General features: G+C 35.9%; 1 protein-coding gene across 2 annotated transcripts; it reads right to left on the bottom strand.

Moving 5' to 3' along the window:
- Window positions 1-243: 243 nt before the first annotated feature.
- Window positions 244-15,104, bottom strand: LOC126779490 (segment polarity protein dishevelled homolog DVL-3). 2 transcript variants are annotated; one of them, XM_050503511.1, is made up of 9 exons: window positions 14,112-15,104; window positions 10,763-10,934; window positions 10,500-10,682; window positions 9,116-9,261; window positions 8,536-8,693; window positions 8,342-8,443; window positions 7,201-7,283; window positions 6,686-6,836; window positions 244-5,582 (listed from the first exon to the last, which is right to left on the bottom strand). In XM_050503511.1, exons 1-8 carry the CDS (start codon window positions 14,994-14,996, stop codon window positions 6,688-6,690), a joined length of 1,878 nt encoding a protein of 625 aa, XP_050359468.1. In that variant the 5' UTR covers window positions 14,997-15,104; the 3' UTR covers window positions 244-5,582; window positions 6,686-6,687. The 2 variants fall into 2 exon arrangements, with proteins under 2 accessions (XP_050359468.1, XP_050359469.1); XM_050503512.1 differs by having other exon boundaries at window positions 6,686-6,833.
- Between the last annotated feature and the right edge of the window lie 662 nt (window positions 15,105-15,766).

Below are 15,766 nucleotides of genomic sequence, written 5' to 3'. Positions count from 1 at the left end.
CATCCAGTAAGGGAAGATGTCGGCTTCTTAAAAGTTTATGAAACAATCACGGGTTCATCTAATTTGGTCCTTATCGCCATACACAGGTGCATATTAACATGATATACACATAAATTAATAATAATCAAAGCCGATATGTTTGTAACGCAAATGTCCACATCAAATTTCTAAAGTAAAATATTTTGGATTAAAAAATCGTATGTGAATTGGGTTTAAGTTAATTAATAAAACAACATATTAAATTACAAATTGCTATTTGTTTATTCAAAATTACACGTCATAAACATCGCCCATCAAAATTATCTCAAAAAAAATAACGACAATTATTAATATTATACATAAAAAAATACACAACTTAATAATTTAGGCTGCCACAGTATCACAACAGTATTCCCGCCATTTTCAAAACATTAAAATGTTAATGTCAAAATGGCGGCGTACAAAATGAAAAATAAATGCGTTTTAATGTGACCGTATGAGTATTATGAAATAAAATCGTTGAAATAATCATTATCTATTTACAATATAAAAAAAAATGTTTAAAAAATACATTTTTCAATATGTTATACAAAATCTAAAAATATTTGTTATCAATCCGCGACCGAGGTCGGCCATTACACGCTTATTTTACACCCATTATTATAAAGTATGCAATTCAACACGGAACATAATATAAAACCTTTGTTGATTATATAATAGTTTTTATTCATTTAATTCTTTGAGGCACATGTATCTGTACGTGTGTATATATGTCACTTAACTCCTAAACAACTGGAACAATTTTAATTAAATTTTACATGTGTTTAGGTGGGTGGGGTAGGTTCCATGATGATTTAGATTGGACCCGGTAGGTGGCGCTGCGATCACAGGCTTTTTTAACAAAAATGAATAAAACAATTATTTTATCGATACGAAGTCGGGACTAATCTTAATATAAAAAAACTTTTAATGGATTTTACCTTAAATATCAAACTATCTAAAAATTAATTACGATTAGATTAAGAACTTATAAAAACATTAGTTTCTGTTTATAATACCAAATCTCAATGACAAAATTACATTTTTCTACGAAAAAAGATTATTTGCATTCGAAGTGATTGCACATGAAGTTATTCGGATGATAAATAAATAATCTATAAAAAAAATTACATTAGTCTGTGAAATTATATTGCATAACACAAAATTAAAATACTCTGAATTTGCATACTCTATAATAATGAAAGTTCGTAGGGAAGAAAGCCTTCGGGGACTAGAAAATAGACAAAAATTAAAAATTATAGATTTTGTATAGACATACAATATTCAATATGGCGCATACAAATGGGATACGTGATACTAAGAATAAATTTAACGAATTTAACACCGTACTGTTTGTGCTTTCAGTGACAAATGAAATTAAAATAATTTCAATTGTTAATTATTAATATTAATTGTGACGTCACTGATTTTAATGTACTAGCACAGGATAGAGAAAAAAATCAATTAAAATAAATCTCTACTGCATTCCAATATGGCTAAAAGCAACTTGATATGTTCGAACTAATTTTAAAATAACATATAAATACTTTTTTTTAATCTACAGATTATACAATATAACTAGGCTTTAGGGCGTAATTCAGAGTACTAAAAGAAAAATCATAAATATTTTTTTTATAGCTACGTTACTTAAAACTAGTACATATTAAATACAAGTACATTATTACCCTCATACATAAATTCCGATTCAATCAACTCTACGTATACATTCTTTTATAAGTGTGCCCTATTATTTTTAAAATAAAGCTCACCGAACATTACCTTAACCTTTTTTAACAGTTGCTCTGTCATTACATTGATAAGGATTTTTAATCTGTGTTTATTGCATTTAAAAATAAAAAAAATTAAAACAGCCAATTTAAACAATCATCTTCTCATCGTTGTCGTGTCATTTAGAAGAAATTATTTTATTACTATCGAATAATTTAAATTTATTTCAACAACTATTTTTTATGATTTTGTTATATCGTGTATATCAAAAAAAAAAAACTGCGCTGATTCTGTTGTTTGAATATACGATTTCAATGGCAGACACAACGCCGGTCCTTGATCTTAATTAAGCGAGATTGCCTTTCAGTGCCCTTTAGGTGACGCTTTCACTTCACATATTATATAAATAATTGCCACATAAATGAATATCGAACAACGACAATGTACCACGTGGATTTTCTGTTTACCTTTTCGCGCCTTGCTACCCTGCCACGTAGAGTGATAGCTATCTCACTCTGACCCAGAGCCGGCACTGCGAGGAATAGAGATGAATAGACAACTTGAATTGACGCGATATCATTGGTCGGATATCTAAATAGTCTATGGTATTTTTGTTTTTATTGTAATACATAATACAGCAAATCAAAGGTGCATGAAATATTTAAATTCAATGATTGCTTAATCTCTACTCGTCCTGCCATTGAAATATAATCCAGTAATAAAATTATTAAAGCCAAATTTTAGAATAAATTAATTAATCGTTGCACTGTATTGCCATTCACCGTGTTATTCAATCTCCCCGAATACCATTATAATAGTTAAAACTCCCCATTAAAACTGTCTTGTCATATCAACCCTCATACAAAACATTAAATATATTTTAATTAATTTAATCTAAAATATTTTAGCGTTTATGTTAAATTATATAAATATAAGTGGTTATCATTATTATAAATAAAAATAAATTGAGTATTAGCTGTTTATAAACGTATAATGAACACTGGAGTCATTGTTTGAAATTAAACGATATTTTAGAGGACCATTATTTTGATCCATTAGAATGTAAATGAAATGCGGTGTCAAAATAATATACCTCTTTAAAGGTGTCCAAAAGTGTTTTAAGGGAGTAATATTATTTGTATGAAAAATAGAATCCGACTACATTCTAAATCCGACTCATATTATTTTCTGACGAAAATTCGAACGTAAATCATATATAATAAATAATCATAAATACTAAAAAAAAATACTTGTTAATTTATGTAGTATTTATAATTAAAATTATACGTCACAGGTTATATATTTGAAAGATTAGATATTGAAAGACAGTTTCTGAACGTTTACATTTCGAATTGACGTCAGAAATTAAAAATACAACTTTCCATTTGATAAATACTATATCTAGAGCACCTACCTGGCGTCCATGCTTACGTCCTCTATATATTTAACATTAACACTAAAACTATTCACAATTACTAGAATACAATTATATTTATTGTACACTAAAGACTAAAATATATGGCGTCGCTACGTTAACTAATAATTGGCGTCAATAATATCAAAATCGGTTTAGTCACGTCCTGTTTTATGTAACGAGAGTATTTTATTATATAATACAAATATATTCTTCTGTTATGATTGTTTTAACATAGATACTTCAATGTGTGTCGAGTTACTATATTCATGGAATAATTAATTTTAGCTTACTGGTATCATAGACGGGGCGTCATTCGAAAGCGTCCCAATAAAAAAAAGCTTCGGTTTTTAGTAGTTATATAGAAGCACGCCCTAAGGGGTCATAAATTTGAAGGGAACCAAAAAAACCTTTACATCGCCAATGCGTTACCAACAATGAGATCTAGGGCGTTATGTCCCTTGTGCCTGTAAATAAACTTGCTCCCTCAGGGTTATACCCTCAAGCTGATATAAATGCTGATGATTTTCGTCAGATAAATAAGAAATTGCATTATAACAAGTGCAATAAATGTAATTGACATAACTTATTACGGAGTTTGTTTATATTGAAGGTAAAAATAATAATGGAGTACGGTGACAATTTCATTATTATATATGTATTACAATATATATTTACGAAAAAGAATTATTTTTTTATGGATTGCTCTTATCAGGTTAGGGTAATTTTGTTTTTGATTTGATAAATGTTATGTTTTTGTATGTAATAAATTTCAATTCGACTTTTCCGCTCGTATATCGATTCGTCAAGCCAATCGTTTCTACGTAATTATTAATTCCAAATTAAAATGATTACACTTTTAATTGATTTAAAAATATTTATATTTACTGCGATCAATGGATGAAAGCTCTTTCATTTAAATCTTACAAAAAAGCATTTAAGTAAGTATGTTAAAACTCGTACCGATAGATGGCGCTTATCAAATATTTCACGTTATTCAATCACGTTTGCTAAATATTTATTACTTTGTATATAACCTAGAACAGCATTTTTTATGATAATCTAATTATTTAATCAATTAATTGTATCAAATAATTAAAATTATATAAAAATGGTGGAAAGCATTTACTTTGTTTCATTTAACATTTCGACTCCCTTCAATATTTCAGGCGTAAAAAGGGAGTGTCGTCCAATCGTGCTGACCCGCTTGTTAATCCTTTTGCACAAAATGTAACTAACCTAATTTGACATGAGCTAAAACGTTACTAGCTTAACCAACTTTTTACCCCCATTTAACGATAGGGGGTAAAAAAAATTCCCATATATTAGAAAGAGTTAGCAATATGTTTTAGTTACGTCAAATTATATTAAAAGATAGTATACAATAGTACATAAGATCGATTTTAAATACATTTTTAAAAACATACATAATTGTTTTGTTATAAAATGAATTGAAATTATCATGTCACGTATATGTATTAAGGATATTTTCAAATTATACAAATATATATAATAAACAATGGCACAATCACAATTGTAAAAAATTACATTATATATAGTCGATACCAATGACAGGAGTAGATATATAAACAAATTTGATCTTGAAATGACATCATTGGACGAAACGAGATTGTCGAGTAAATTACCTGTGGTATTCATTGTGATAAAATGGTGTTTTCAATCAATATCGGTGTAGTTTTTTTTTTTAAATAGTATAGGTTGGCGGACGAGAATATGGGCCACCTGATGGTTGTAAGAAATGTTAACCATCGCTTACGTCGCCAATGCGCCACCAACCTTGGGAACTAAGATGTTATGTCCCTTGTGCCTGTAATTACACTGGCTCACTCACCCTTCAAACCGGAACACAACAATAACAAGTACTGCTGTTTGGCGGTTGAATATCTGATGAGTGGGTGGTACCTACCCAGACCGGCTTACACAATGCCCTACCATCAGTAATTAACCAAGAGCTATTTGTAGTGTAGTTTATCTTTCCTACACCTGTCATTGGAATATACTAAAAGTCTGATCACATTTTAAAAACTTACCGATTAACAAAATTAAATGTCAAAAATAGAAATACGTATGAAATGCGCATGCAAACATTATCACTATAAAATATTGAAATAACAAAAAAAAAAAAAACAGTGTTAATTCTAAAATATATAAAATTAATAATTTTTTATTTTAAATTTAAAATAAATTAAAATGTCGGTTGTTTCTAATGCATAACGCACACCGTCGTCACTCCACGTCATGATATCAATCATATATATCACTGGTCCATTACGTGGTTACATCTGTCCGATGACGTTACTTATAATAATTATCATACAATGTATAGTATTGTTCATAACATTTAATACGTACGTTAATTCCTATAATTATTTGGCAGTGGCGGACGCTTCAGAACTTTGTCCTGCAAATAAAAAAATTAAATATACAGATTAAAAAAAAATACAAGTAGAATTATTTTATAATTTATACAAAGGTTAACTAAGAAGTAATTGGATTTAAAGCCGCAAATATTTAATAACATCCACGTATTCTATTCATTACACAATCTCTTTTCAAAAATACTTATAAATTGTCATGTCATGTCATTGGCACGAGCGCGCTGGAGTGCGAGTGCGAGCGTAAGGCTGAGCGAGTGTCGGGGTCACTGACCGTTACAGGAACAGCACGGGGCGGTCGTTGGCGCGGTCGGAGCCGCTGGAGTGCGAGTGCGAGCGTAAGGCTGAGCGAGTGTCGGGGTCACTGACCGTTACAGGAACAGCACGGGGCGGTCGTTGGCGCGGTCGGAGCCGCTGGAGTGCGAGTGCGAGCGTAAGGCTGAGCGAGTGTCGGGGTCACTGACCGTTACAGGAACAGCACGGGGCGGTCGTTGGCGCGGTCGGAGCCGCTGGAGTGCGAGTGCGAGCGTAAGGCTGAGCGAGTGTCGGGGTCACTGACCGTTACAGGAACAGCACGGGGCGGTCGTTGGCGCGGTCGGAGCCGCTGGAGTGCGAGTGCGAGCGTAAGGCTGAGCGAGTGTCGGGGTCACTGACCGTTACAGGAACAGCACGGGGCGGTCGTTGGCGCGGTCGGAGCCGCTGGAGTGCGAGTGCGAGCGTAAGGCTGAGCGAGTGTCGGGGTCACTGACCGTTACAGGAACAGCACGGGGCGGTCGTTGGCGCGGTCGGAGCCGCTGGAGTGCGAGTGCGAGCGTAAGGCTGAGCGAGTGTCGGGGTCACTGACCGTTACAGGAACAGCACGGGGCGGTCGTTGGCGCGGTCGGAGCCGCTGGAGTGCGAGTGCGAGCGTAAGGCTGAGCGAGTGTCGGGGTCACTGACCGTTACAGGAACAGCACGGGGCGGTCGTTGGCGCGGTCGGAGCCGCTGGAGTGCGAGTGCGAGCGTAAGGCTGAGCGAGTGTCGGGGTCACTGACCGTTACAGGAACAGCACGGGGCGGTCGTTGGCGCGGTCGGAGCCGCTGGAGTGCGAGTGCGAGCGTAAGGCTGAGCGAGTGTCGGGGTCACTGACCGTTACAGGAACAGCACGGGGCGGTCGTTGGCGCGGTCGGAGCCGCTGGAGTGCGAGTGCGAGCGCCGCGTGCCGCCGCCACCGCCGTCCGCGACGACGCTGGCGCCGGACCCGCTCGACGTTGACTTCACTTCGTTTTCACGGGTCGCTGCTGAAAATTAAATTAAAAAATGGATGAGTTTTAAGTTACCTTTAACATATTATATAATTAATATTGGTCTAGTAGTAACCGTGCAGAATGTGGAGCATCCCGAGTTCTAATAATTCTATATTTTTTTTTCTCTTTTGAAATTGACACGAGATGGTGGTGATGTAGAAAGAAACTTGAAAAGTATGGTTAGCAAAAAAAATACATACATATAATTTATTTTATATAACAGGTATTATTTACCTGTTAACAATTAATCAAGTTACAGTGTTAACTTGTTGTTACAATAAATGCTTTAGCTGCCTCGTTTACTATTATTGATCGTAAGTTAAGTGTAGATTCATAAATTTTATTAATATATAATTACCCGTTGGCTCTTTTGCAGTAAGATGATCTGATCCGGCACTCGAACCCCCACTACCCGACAGGACGCTTTCTTCTCGATTGTATCTGTAACATGATTGATATTCAAAGTTAAAAATCTTTATTCAATTTAGAAACAATACACTTATTGGTTGTCAAAAATCTATCGACGGTTCGGAAACAAATATTACAGGTTTGAGAAGAACCTGCGAAAGAGACTCGGCGAGATTTTTTTTACTCAATTATATTATATAGAATTGTATTCTTAAATGAAATGGCCTGGAGTCGATCGTTTCATTCCTAAGGTGTGCAATCATCTTAAAAGTCATTGGTTGTGTAAATATCCTTTAGCACACAAGCATTCCTTAACAATTCTTTTAAATTTTACAATTGAATATTTTATGGGGTCCTGTTATAAAAGCGTGTACATTGTCCCGTAAAAGACTTACTAACCCTGTGTAATCTGGTAATGATGGTTGTAAGTTTATACTTGTTCTTTTTTTTTTTTTTTTTTTTTTTTTTATAGAATAGGAAGGCGGACGAGCATATGGGCCACCTGATGGTAAGTGGTCACCAACGCTCTTAGACATTGGCATTGTAAGAAATGTCAACCATCGCTTACATATCCAATGCGCCACCAACCTTGGGAACTAAGATTCTATGCCCCTTGTGCCTGTAATTACACTGGCTCACTCACCCTTCAAACCGGAACACAACAATATCAAGTATTGCTGTTTTGCGGTAGAATATCTGATGAGTGGGTGGTACCTACCCAGACGAGCTTGCACAAAGCCCTACCACCAGTAAACGAGCATATTGGCCCCCTGATGGTAAGTGGTCACCAAACGCCCTTAGACATTGGCATTGTAAGAAATGTCAACCATCGCTTACATAGCCAATGCGCCACCAACCTTGGGAACTAAGATTTTATGTCCCTTGTGCTTGTCACTGGCTTACTCACCCTTCAAACCGGAACACAACAATATCAACTACTGCTGTTTTGCAGTAGAATATCTGATGAGTGGGTTGTACCAGACGAGCTTGCACAAAGCCCTACCACCAGTAAACTCGCTGCTGACATCGAATCTTGTTTTTAATTATTTTTTTGTGATTCTCACATAAGATTTAGAAACCATGACGCTTACCCATATATGGTATGCTCGCTGGTGACACATGAGGAATACTTGAAGGGTATCGGCTGGTAGCCGTACGACCCTGCGTACGGCATGTATCCGGGACCCATCATGCTGCGGAGATAGAGAAAAAGATTAGCTCTGATGTAAACACTATGGTCTTATCAATGGATATTGCGGCTGTGCGTGTGCGTGTGCGTACGCACTTGGGGTTGGGCAGCGGCGCGAGCGTGTCGGACGCGAGGCTGTCCTGGTCGGCGCTGCGCAGGCGCAGGGCGGCGAGGTCGGCGCACAGCTCGCCCGCCACGTAGTAGCACTGCTCGCTGAACGTTATCTTGTTCACCGTGTGACGGATGAAGCCGGCCTGTGACAATAAACAATTATTGTTATACAAAACTCCAAAAATTAATTAAATTAAATTTTAACCCAAAGAGGCATTATGTACAGTAAACTGGATGACTTGCAAACTGAATTCGATACTGGCGAGACCGCGGGTGTTGCTACTTTATTATATAATATATAAATGTAAATATCTTCAGGTCCAGGTGACCTAATGGTTGGAATACGACAATCACCTCAGAGTTTGATTGTGGCTGATAATTGCCTGTAGCTCTACATCATAATAAAGAAAAACATTGTGATCAACATTTCACGATTAGCACCTGCTTAGCTGGAATAAGCTAAAAAACATATCTCCTCAAGACAGCAAGCCTTTGCCCATTAAGCATCCAGTTCAATTATATAACAAATTAAAACAAAATCCTAAAACTGTTTGGTTGACTCCACCTTGAGCATGTGCGATGCGTATTTTCTGGCGTCGCGTCTGTCAGCGATGCCGGCCACGTGCTGCAGTATCCAGTCCACGACGTCGGCGCCGATGAACGCGTTCGGTATAGTGATCTTCAGCCACATACGGTCGCGTATTTCTAAACCTACGAGAACAAATATTTTCGTACAATATATAAAACTCAACTCGTGAACTCAAAACCCATCTCACTCGCACACTATTCTCATCAACATTGTACGGTTAGAAGCAAAAGTTTACAGTATTTTGTTTTCATTTTTCATTTTTATGTAATAGGTAAATGCGCCACCAGATGTAAAGTTGTCACCACCATCTCAATATTAACCATTCCTTCCATCGCCAATGCGCCACCAAGCTCGTGAACTGTATTTATACTGGCTGCCGTGCCGTGCCTGTAGTTATACTGGCTCACTCACCCTTTAAACGGGAACGCAACAATACTAAGTATTACTGTTTAGTGGTAGAATATCTGATTAGTGGGTGGTACCTACCCACAAAGCTCTACCATCTACTAAATAGTATGCTATTTTAATGTGATGTATGTGATATCAATTACAAAGTAAATGTTTGTTTACTTACTTATATAACTTGATATAACAACGCAAAGACAAGCACAACTCTTTAATCACATTACATAACTAATATAATCTATTCATTAAATACGAGTTTAATAAGAAATAAATAAAACAATATAATGTTTTTGCTGTCCCTACTAACATGAATCAACCATTTGTGTGTCATTAATGACACGCGTTGCTTACAACGTGTGGCTAATGAGAATATGAAAGAACTTTAAAGTCCTTATTTTCAAATCCAAGTAAGCACCATTTACTTTTTGAGTACTTAATTTGTATTTTTGCTCGTGACATGCTTGTCGGTGATGGGATTAACTGTCAGGATACCATCATGTAGCAACTGCTGCCCTAGTATATTTTTTTTTTTTTTTTATAGAATAGGAAGGCGGACGAGCATATGGGCCACCTGATGGTAAGTGGTCACCAACGCTCTTAGACATTAGCATTGTAAGAAATGTCAACCATCGCTTACATATCCAATGCGCCACCAACCTTGGGAACTAAGATTTTATGTCCCTTGTGCCTGTAATTACACTGGCTCACTCACCCTTCAAACCGGAACACAACAATATCAAGTATTGCTGTTTTGCGGTAGAATATCTGATGAGTGGGTGGTACCTACCCAGACGAGCTTGCACAAAGCCCTACCACCAGTAAAGTAAAGTATCCACCTAGTGGAACAAAGGAATAAGCTCCGAGCCTTATCTTTGAAAAGTGGGAGAGGCATCTTTTTCCCAGTTGTAGACCATTTTATGGTACGGCTTCAGAAACGGTATTTGGTTTTGCTTACCTGAATCAGGCCTTAGCATCGCTCTCACGACTAGGGCCATGTCCATTCCAACAGATAATTGTGGTTCAGGAGGTAATGAGCCCACGTCGGAGGCCCGCTCGGGGATAGAGGCAGCGGGGAGCGTGGACAGAGGGGGAGGTGGATACGCCTCGCGTAGCGCCTGCGTGTGTGCCACCCAGGCACCTGAAAAAAAAAACAAACATTATAGGAATCTAACCTCACCCTTTTCTAAATAACGAATTGGAATTATTTTGTTAACTCACCAGGGTCAATGGGTCTCACAGGTTCCGTCCGTGGTATGGTAAAGTAGCCTTTCGGATTAGGATCCCAACACTTGGCCACAACCAGCTTGATGGGACCTGGCTTCTGTACCACCTCACGTAGGACTCTCACTGCTTCGTCATTTGTCATGTCTTCAAAGTTGACATCATTCACCTGTAAAGTAAAAGTATTTCCATTAATGAAAATTTATTATTTACCAAAAAACAATGAGATCCAAGGTATCAATACTAATATTATAAAAGCGAAAGTAACTTTCAAGATTTAACTACTGGACCGATTTTGATGAAATTTGGTATAGCAAACTTGAACACTAAGAAAGGACAATGACGTTTTTACCTAACAACTCCCGCTATTGCGCGAGCGAAGCCGCGGGCGAAATCTAATCGATTATATACCCCTGACATGTACGTATGTATGCATAGTTTTATGATGATCGGTTGAATAGTTACAACGTTAATGCGTAACAAACAAACTCACTTTTGGTTTTATATTATTAGTAAGGATGGTATTAAACAGGTCTTTGCATATATTTAACCTGTTTAATGCGCGCACGCCCATTTCTACGAACCATTGTCGTTAGTTTTACATGTACAAGTAATTTGTAAGTGCAGAATATTAGCCAACTGCGCGTGTGCGGAAAAAGAGGTGCATTCACTATTCCCACGCTCTTTTAATCCGAAGGTACGGAAATCCAACACGACCAGAGGTCAGGTACGAAACCATTTGGTTTTTCAAATTCACTTAGGCATTAGTGTTAACTCTCCCACATGGCTTTGAACGACCTCAGGATCAGAAGACTTACAAATGCAAATCATTTTATGTTTGAATGTTTGTTACCTATTAAAACTCAAATGTCTGGACACATAATGTAAAATGAACAATTCCTATATATATATATATATATATGTACATATTTTATTTTGTGTATCTCAGAAATGGTTCAAAAAACCATGGCATGGGTAATAAGCAATAATTCTGCTGTCTATTATAAATTATTATGCGATCGTTAATTATCAATGTGTTATTATTATATCAAACATATTACGGTAATAAACTGCAGAGCCATAATTAATGTTTATTCGCATTAAATGATTGATTATCATTCTACATATTATGTAAAAGATTTTTATATGCATTACATAGAGCTTGTTAAAATCAAGTGGAGTAAGCAATTAACTCTACTGTACCCAAGAGAAGGGTCTAGAAAACAGGAAGCCCAAAAACAAGATGGGAAGACGATACCTAAAGGTTAGGCACCTTGGGACCATACTGGACTAGAGTTGCAGAGGACAGAGCACAATAGAGGGAGTTGGAGTAGGTCTTTGCCAAAAGGCACGCCGAATTGTAGGATATATTATGATTTTTTGTTGGTCTAAACATTATCACAATATGTTTCATTGTACCCAAAATTTAGAAATAAATTACTTTATTATTATAAGCTTAAAAGCATTTTCTTAAGAGATTATTTTGTTCATTTAGATTATTTACTGACAAATACTTTTTAAGCCGAGATGGCCTAGTGGTAAGAACGCGTGAATCTTAACCGATGATCGTGGGTTCGAACCCAGGCAAGCACCACTGAATATTCATGTGCTTAATTTGTGTTTATAATTCATCTCGTGCTTGACGGTGAAGGAAAACATCGTAAGGAAAACTGCATGTGTTTAATTTCATTGAAATTCTGCCACATGTGTATTCTACCAACCCGCATTGGAACAGTGTGGTGGAATAAGCTCCAAACTTTCTCCTCAAAATGGAGAGGAGGCCTTAGCCCAGCAGTGGGACATTAACAGGCTGGTACTGTACTACTGTACTTTTTAACAATAGATAAATCGGTATATATTGTCTTTTTACTCTTTTGTATGGGTTGAAATCTAAATCTTTATTAAATACTAGCTGGTGCCTGCAATTTAATATTAACTTAAGTTTGCGTGAAAATATTTGTTTTTGTGGGCGTTATAAAATAAGTAATAGAAAACAAAAATTAATTTTTTCTATAGCAGTCTTTGATAATTTTATTCAATGTAGACAAACTGTTTCTATTGCTATCTAAAGTCAAACCATAATTTATTTAAGTAGACCCTTACTAGTATTAGTTAATAATCATTTTATGATTTAAATTTTAATATAAAGTCGCCATCGGTTTATTATATATATTTATAGATAGAATCATTATTTATTGATTTTCAAGTATCACCAGTGCATAACAGATAAAAAAGTAACATAACAGATGTGATAAGAACTAGGAAGATAAGTATTAATTACAATTTCAGTTTCATTTTTGCGAATCCCTTTTATTAATACCAGTTATGTATATTAGTTCAGGTTGTAATCTTGTTTCGTTTAATCAACTTAAGTTGACTGGAAAAAGACACCATACCTTTGCATAATCTATGCATTTCGACATCTTATATATAAGCATATAAAGTAAAGTAACAGCCTGTGAATGTTTCACTGCTGGGCTAAGGCCTCCTCTCTCTTTTTGAGGAGAAGGTATGAAGCTTGTTCCACCACGCTGCTCCAATGCGGTTTGGTGGAATACACATGTGGCAGAATTTCAGTGAAATTAGACACATGCAGGTTTCCTCGCGATGTTTTCCTTCACCGTATAGCACGAGATGAATTATAATGACAAATTAAGCATATGAAAATTCAGTAGTGCTTGACTGGGTTTGAACGCACGATCATCGGTTAAGAGTCACGCGTTCTTAAAACTGGGTCATCTCAGACCAAATCATATAAGCATATGACCGATAATAAATATTTATCTATTTGGTAATCCAACAGTTAATAACATACATACCTTATTATATGGCATGTAACTAAAACCAAAATAAGATTACTCAATTAGTTTAAACATATTAATTACCAACTAAGATGATAGTAAATTATTAAGAGATGTCAATCTAATGAATGAGTCTGTGTGAATGCACTTGTGTGTGTGTGTTTGTAAGAGCGTATTGTATTTATTGTAACAAAAAACACAATATATTTAGTTTTATTGTTTGAGTTAATCTAAATACTATTATGAATCAAATATTCACCCAATTTAGAATACATTACATATCTAATTCTTTTTTAAATTACATTGCAACTTCTTGAGCTTCAGATCTCTTGTTATGCTAGGTGACTGACTCTTAAGTTGACATTTTGAAAACTGAATAACTTTTTGGTTTACATTATTAATTAAGTTATTTATTAATTAAATTAATTGTAACTTGGCTGCAGTATTTCTTAGTTATCTGAATAACAACTAATAGTATTTCATTAAAATAGAGATATTTAGAATGTTCAAGTCATTGTGCCAACATAATGGGTTGTATAGATTACCTGTAAAATCATGTCTCCAGGTTCAATACGACCATCCAAAGCCACTGCACCACCTTTCATGATACTCCCCACATATATACCACCATCACCCCCTTTATTAGACTGCCCAACAATGGAAATTCCAAGAAAATTTACTGTGTCCATGTTTAAAGTCACCGTAATTATGTGCATTGACATTGTGGAGTCCGTTATAGAGGAGTAGGAAGACGTTCTTGACATCACCTGGGGCCTTTTTCGTCTTCTTTGCGGTCTTTTTCTTGAACTGACTTGCAAATGAGACACACTGCTGCATTCTGTAAGAGCCCTATCCACTGAGGCGTTGGTATGCCTGCCTGTAGTTGTCGTAATCTCAGATTGACTATCGAATAAGCTCGTGGAGTCCAAGTCAGAGCTAAGAACGGAAGCTGTCTCGTACTCAAGACCGTGGTTACCATATTTGGAATGGCCGTTTATCCGTAGACCTCTGTATTTGTATTTATCACACGAAGCCCTGTGACCAGGTCGAGAGCTTATCGTACTATCCGTGTCAGTGCAGGTGTCCCTTGTGAGAGGCGCCGTCGGTGCTCCGTGGATGTTTTGTTTCGTTTTACCAGCATTGCTGTCGGTACACTGAGAAGCACCGTCTGAAGGATTGGAACCCTCTGCCGACACTAACCACGACACTACACGACCATTAAAACACGGCAAATGAGCGTTATCATCGACTATTTCTTCTTTAACAACACCGAAGTCATCGTCCATTGATTTGAAAAAAAACTTGTAATTCGGTCTATTCAATTGATTCTTAAAATCCAACAATGTCACTTTTTCAGGCGCTATCGGTATTTTAACCAGATACGGCGTCTCCTCGTCGTCTATATAATAAATAACTTTTGTCTCCTCCATTTTATAACATTTATTATTGAAAACTAACAACACCCTTACGATCTATAAATATCGGCCGCCATCACAAAAATGGCCACAAAATCACTTCGTTCAATGACTATATGCAGCGCCACCGTCAACTAGGTATATGAAATTATCTTGCTTTTCCTGTCTTATGTTAATATCAATGTAGATATTTATTCGATTGTTAAGCGATGAAAAGTAAAAATATAATTTAATGTTCAAATAAACTTTATTCAAGTTAATATTATACAATGTATAGTTCTTATCATTTTATCACTGATAATGATAATTGATAAGACGAACCTTTCGAGCTACATGTCATTATTTAATAATAGGAAAATAGTAAATAGCATTCAGAATTATTTGAATAATATTATTTTAGCATCTTCATATTTTATATAAATCAGGCATTTTATGTAATAAAAGGAATAATTCCTTACCGCTAAAAACCGGTATTTAGGTTTATGGTCTCATTACCGATTTTTACATCACCAAAAGACTTTTTTTTTGTATTGGCAAAGTTGTTCAGTGTTTCTAGTACAATTTATGAATTTTATTAATAGGTCTTAAAAAAATAGTACGTTTCAATGTTAGCTAAATAGTATGGAAACAAAATATTATTTGTTTAACTTCTACCTTTCTGGACTAAATTCCTTGATATATAAGGAAATCGGAGAGAACTATCACTATCATCTAACTCTGCTTCTATTTTTAAATCCAACTTTACATGAGTTATACAAAAGTGCAGAGCTAAATTATAAAATTTT

The sequence above is a fragment of the Nymphalis io genome, chromosome 29 (genome assembly GCF_905147045.1).
Source record: "Nymphalis io chromosome 29, ilAglIoxx1.1, whole genome shotgun sequence".
Taxonomy (NCBI): Eukaryota; Metazoa; Arthropoda; class Insecta; order Lepidoptera; family Nymphalidae; genus Nymphalis; species Nymphalis io.
The sequence above is the reverse complement of the archived record's forward strand: the minus strand, read 5'-3'. Positions and strand labels throughout refer to the sequence as shown.

Excerpts from the sequence above, each read along its gene's own strand:
- LOC126779490 (XM_050503511.1), bottom strand. The coding sequence starts at position 14,996 with ATGGAGGAGACAAAAGTTATTTATTATATAGACGACGAGGAGACGCCG. Across the intron at positions 8,444-8,535 it reads GCGCCGCTGCCCAACCCCAA|CATGATGGGTCCCGGATACA; the intron begins GTGCGTACGCAC and ends CTATCTCCGCAG. Across the intron at positions 6,837-7,200 it reads TACTGCAAAAGAGCCAACGG|CAGCGACCCGTGAAAACGAA; the intron begins GTAATTATATAT and ends TTTAATTTTCAG.